At 35.1% G+C, this 6117-nt stretch overlaps 1 protein-coding gene across 1 annotated transcript in view; it reads right to left on the reverse strand.

The window, feature by feature from the left end:
* The window catches only part of hbn (aristaless related homeobox homeobrain), a 12350-nt gene extending 10374 nt beyond the window's left edge, over nucleotides 1-1976 (reverse strand). Inside the window, exon 1 of the mRNA XM_035887917.2 lies at nucleotides 1814-1976. Within this exon, the coding sequence (XP_035743810.1) occupies nucleotides 1814-1886 (73 nt within the window). The 5' untranslated portion in view covers nucleotides 1887-1976. The remainder of the gene's footprint in view (nucleotides 1-1813) is intronic.
* Between the last annotated feature and the right edge of the window lie 4141 nt (nucleotides 1977-6117).

A 6117-nucleotide genomic window follows, 5' to 3' on the forward strand; every position in this document is an offset into this window, starting at 1 on the left:
ATAGCTTCTTCGATTTTTATATTATTTCAAATGTCTTATTTGACTTTCATTTCCTCCCACGAACGATATAAAAGAAAATTTGATTACAGCAAACTCGATAGTTAACTAACGTATACACACAAACCATATGCACGTATGTACACGCACACAGATACAAAGAGAGCGAGAGAGAGAGAAAGAGAGAGAGACAGACACAGACACATACATAAGTATACAGAATCACGCTCTCATGTTCAAGCTCATACAAACACCTATGGTCAAACCGACTAATATATTCGTAGGTTGGAGGGATCATGCAACGATGGACATCGACGTTGGCAACTGCTTTAATTACAATGGATAGCAGTACAGGTGAGATCCGCAACGTTACCGCGATTTCTACCACAATCGAGCAGAACTAATATCCACTGAGCCTACGTTCAATGGACATTGATAACGTGTCCCGGAAGTCGAACATCAAGCTAGATAGAGATAGACAGATAGATAGATAGATGGATAGATAGATAGATAGATAGATAGATAGATAGATAGAGAGAGAGAGAGAAGTTCATTGATGCAATAATTAGGTGGTAACACCGGGTTAAACATGTGTTCTTCGAAGGGACAACATTCTTTATGATTTCTCTTTTTTTTTCTCTCTCTCTTTTTAAATCACTCTATTCGAATAACAATCAATTAGAGGAATAATCTTTTGAGAAAGTTTTGCTTTTTCCCAAAAGGACAAAATATAAGTATATAATTGTATTATCTCATAATACTTAAGATTTAAGAGATTACCGAATTTTTCAATATATAATTAAATATCACATAAAATTAAAACCTTAAAGGGCTTATGGATTAGGCTATTACTATTGGCATGTCGTTCTAATATAAAAGAATAAATATGATAAATGAACACATTTTGTTAGCTTTTCTCTTGATCTTAAAGATCTATAGATCGATCGATCATTCGAAGTAAAAATACATATATTATCGTATCTTAGTTGATTATAAATTTAAACTTACAATTAGTTCATAGATATGTTCGTTTGACTTTGAAAAAAAAAAGAAAAAAAAAAAAAAAAAATGTTTGCGTGACGTAACGCATTTCATAAATCTACATTACATAGGTACCTACATAGATGGTTACCAGAGATTCGCATAACAGCGACGACCTAATTATGTTACCGTCGGCTTTTTTACAAAGACTAGTGACAATTTAAGCTTTCGCGTGCGTGCGTCCGTCCGTTCGTCCATCCGTCTGTCCGTCCGTCCGTGCTCTTCGGAGATCGCGCATTATTTTCGATATAACTTGCGTGCGAAGGTAACGCGATGCCATTAGCCGTGAATCGAGATCGTCGATCGAGCTCTATCGATCGTTGCGTCGACGGAAAAGACATTCGCGTATAGATCGTACGAATGGATCTCGGGGGCTCGGCCGATCACGTGACTCTACGGAGAGACTCAATTACACGTTCATCATCGTTCATCAATATCGATTTGCGTTTGATGTAATGAATTAATGAGAGACGCGATTTCGCCGATTTTTCATTTCTTTTTCATTTCTTTTTCTTTTTTTTTTCTTTCTTTCTTTCTTTCTTTTCTTCTTTTTTCTTTTTTTTTTGCTTTTTTTGCTTTTTTTTTTGCTTTTTTTTTTTTAACGTTATTGCATTAACAATCATTTTCTTTAAATAGTAATAAACTTCGATCGTATCGCTTTACGACAAAAAGATCATGCACGAAATATTCCAAAGGAAAAATCACGTAGAAGAGAAAAAGGTAAAAAGGAAAAAAAAAAAAAAGGAAAAAGAAATAAAGGAAAAAAAAATCGTACCTTCGTCCTTGCCGTGGCCCAAAATTTGATCGATGCTATAAACGTTCTTCTTCTGATTATAAGTTTGCGCCATAATCACCGAGGTTATTTACTCGTGCGATGATAACGGCAGATTTATCTTCAAAGACAGATGGATATTTCTCACACGTGGGGTTGTCCTCTTCTTTAAACGCAAAACTTCTTGGTGGACGTAAGAAAGAAGCCAAAGAAAAAAAAAAAAAAAAACAAGAAAAGGAAAAAAAAGAAAAAAAGAAAGAAAGAAAGAAAGAAAGAAAGAAGATATCACGAATCTCACTGCTGTCGACGGATAATTAAATTTCCACAGGTCTTATTTTCAATGTCCTTCCTCCTTCTCGCCGCACACGTATTCGTCCTGATGAAAATTGAATTTCCCGCTTTCTTCTCGATACTTTAGTACATACAAGACGTATAAATTGTACCTTACGAACATTTGCATTTACGTGACGTTACGCGAAGGGAAACGATCAGACCACAAAGTTGGATGAATGAATCGATCGATTTGCTTTCGAAAAAAAGAGCAAAAAGAAAAGGGATAGGGGGAGATAAAAGTATAAAAAAAAAATAAATAAAAAGTGAAAAATAAAAAAATTAAAGGAACAGGCGTAAAAAATAAAAGGGAAAGATGACGGATGGAGAGAACGAATGTATGAGAAAGAAAGAAATTTTGAGAGAGGGAGAGAGAGAGAGAGAACGTATATGATATATATATATATATATGTATATATATATATAGAGAGAGAGAGAGAAAGAGAGAGAGAGAGTGAGAAAGAGAGAGTCAAAGATCGTTCCGATGCTCGACGCGACTCTCCACCTTCCAAAGAAAATGCGTCAATCGACGGCGCACCACCAACTGGCTCGTCGGACATGAAAGCAGCCCTTAATATCGCGTACACCCGCCCCACCTCGCAACCCCTAACACCGCCATATTAGCCCCTCGGCCAATGAGGGTGCGCGCTTTTCACCCAAAGCCACCCCGTTGTCGGGGGTTGAATGAGGTCTGGGCGGGGAATATTTTGCCCTTTCCGCGTAAATCCCCGGATTTTTTCTACCTTCTCCTTCCCTCTCCACTTTCCTCTTCTCACTCTCTCTCTCTCTCTCTCTCTCTCTCCGTTTCTCTCTCTCTCTCTGTTTCTCTCTCACTTTTCCCCTTCTCCTCTTCCTATCTGGAAAATCGTCTTTCTCTATTCTCCATACGCTACCATCTTCCTCTCTTTCTCTATCTTCGATCCACCCACAACGTTTTCTCTCTTCTTTCTTTCTTTCTTCTTCTCTCCTTCTCTCTCTCTCTCTCTCTCTCTCTCTCTCTCCCTCTCTTTCCTTATTCTTTCTACGTATGTACATTCGTCTTCCTTTAACTTTCGTACTAACGCTCGTAACACACTCTTCCTTTCTCTTTCTAACTCCACAACTTCTCTCTTCACCAATCGACAACGAGCTAAATTTTGGTGATCAACGATAATTCGCCACGATACTCTCTAAGAGTTTCGTTTCTCGAGGATCATCGCTCGTTCTATTCTTACTCCAATCGAAGTGTCTAGCACGAATCGAATATCTGCCTCATCCTCCCTCTCTCTCTCTCTCTCTCTCTCTCTTTCTTTCTCTCTCTCTTTCTCATCTTTCTCGTAAACACAAATCTCTTTAAAATTTTTTTTCTCTTTTTCTTTCATTGCTTCTTTCCTTTTTTTTCACTTTCTCTCTCTCTCTCTCTCTCTCTCTCTCTCTCTCTCTCTTTCACTTTTATTCTATTTCTAAATAAACTTTATTACTATTAAGAACAAATTAAGAACAATTACTATCGAAAAAACAAATAATTGTTATCTTTCTCTATCGAATTTTTAAATGAGAAAAATTGTTTTATTATCCATCAAACTACATACATGTAGTTCGCATCACTAAACGTATACGACTAAAAACTATTCTTTGTATTACGATATCTGGCAGCTGTCGAGATTAGATTAAATATAAATTTATTACGAGTTTCTATAATACACTAACAAAATTTATTATCGATCATAATCTACGCATATTTTTCTTTCTTCTATATCGTTTAGGGTACGTTTAACGTAAAAAAAAGTTCTTATTGATATTAATGAAAGTTCGTTCAAATATAAACCTATTAAATAATCCGAGTATTCGAACAAAATTAAGAATGTTCAAGGATAATTACGGTAAACAACGGTTGTTACTTATTTTATGACAACACCTTTCTATGTCTGTTCCCTAATTCGTTAATCTCATCCTAAGAAAAGGCTCATAGGTTAGTCCTTTTACCTAGCTGTACAACCACAACAATCACCTTTCCCAAAGTGATCCATTTTACGAAATTTCATCCGTAATCTTCTTTTTGACGTTCCACTAATCTCCGGACGCTGGCTTGTCCGCCATTGTTTACATTGTCTTTCACAAACTTACAAGAGGGAGATCTTTAATACAACAAAGCGTATCGTGTACTTTCACATTCATTTCGTTATAACGGATATTTTACGTAGGGACTTCTTTTCGAATATGGGCGATTATGCAAGGTAAATCTCTTTTATGTGGAATATGCTTCGCCTTATTCCCATTAGTATGTGTGTAGGTATATATATATATATATATATGTATGTATGTATGTATGTATATACAGATATAAGTATAATTTAAAATTAAATGTGTGTTCTGTGCTCTACGAAATACAAAATCTATTTAGAGAAAGATTCTCATACAACAAAGAAACATAATTATTTTCTTTGTTTGTTGACCGCTTCGTGGAAATACAGAATGGCATCGTTGAATGGAATGAATCGAATTCGAATATTATTTATGATTTAAGTCGTAAAATAAATCTTTCATTTTAAGATCGTTATTTATGATTTATTCATTTACAACAATGACGGTTCATAAAATTTTCATTATTTCAAATTGATTTTCCATAGCAATTAATATAAATTTTCTTTCTACATCGTAAAACAGACAATAATAAAAGAGAATATTACGAATAAACGAAAATGGACGATTCTATTTCGTAGATAAGATTTTGGAAATTTGACGTCTGATTAAAGAGTAAAATCTACGTATACAGTTAAGATCTATATATATATATATATATATATATAAACGGCGAATGAGAGTCACGTTAACTTTATGAACAACAACATAAAAAGAGGAGAATAATGAAGAGACAAGCAATGGGTGGTGACTTTGAAGAGCCATCCGGCGATGATTAAATCTCTCTCGGTTTATTTGGCCGCACAAAGCTCACCAAGCGAACGGCACAAGATCGTAGTAGATGCGATGCCATACCAGAGCGTATAGCGTGCTTTATAATGCAAATAAACCGTCGCATATAGGGCCACTACTTGACTGCTCTCTGTCAGGACACGTAACAAAGTTTTGGTATTATACCTGTAACGGGACACAGCGTATCCTATGCGCGCATGAATTTTGGAATAGCTTAAAAAATCCACACTCGACTCGAGTTCGAAAACTTTTTCGACGAAACTATCGCGCCGCGCCGGTATAATAATAATGTATAACGCACGGTTCGTTCGACGAGAAAGAGAGAGAGAGAGAGAAAGAGAGAGAGAGAGAGAGACACTTTAGATATAATATATTTAAGAAAAATCTAAAAGATAAATCTTAATGAGGGATGGTTGATTAAACCTAGGACGGATTTGCACGTGGGTAATCTACAACAGTTAATACTTTTCAGCTGTTCCCTTTTTAAAAGTCTATTTAACCAAAAGAAAAGAATTTACTTATCCAGCAATTGGAAATTCCAACGTTAACTTTCTTTTCGGCAAAGAGAAAGGTCCGTACAATTTGTACAATTGTTTGATAATTACTATTATTATTATTATTATTATTATTATATCGACAATTTAAAATAATCTAACGCGTTGGAGATAATAGTTTTTAACCATCCAACAAATCGTATTTCCGCTTAACGTCAACAGCCAATTTGTTTTCTTGGTAATACAGATTTGCATGAAACTAATTGCATGGTGTATTATCAAGCGCATTAAAGCAATTCTAAATGCCATTTATAGCTACGTATATGTAAATACGTAAATACATATATATATATACATATATATATATATATATGTATATATATATAGTAAGAGAGAGAGAGAGAGAGAGAGAGAGATACATACCTATTTGAAAGTGATATTTACGATTATAGGGAGTTAAAGACATATGGAGATTCTAATGAGCTTAATTATCGAGAGAACTCTGACGGTATGCTTCGTACAAACTAATTAACGTTGATCCGGATGTCCATTCAGTTTCCAGAATTGGAT

This window comes from Vespa mandarinia, chromosome 2 (assembly GCF_050613455.1).
Source record: "Vespa mandarinia isolate Hongniang chromosome 2, ASM5061345v1, whole genome shotgun sequence".
Lineage (NCBI taxonomy): Eukaryota > Metazoa > Arthropoda > Insecta > Hymenoptera > Vespidae > Vespa > Vespa mandarinia.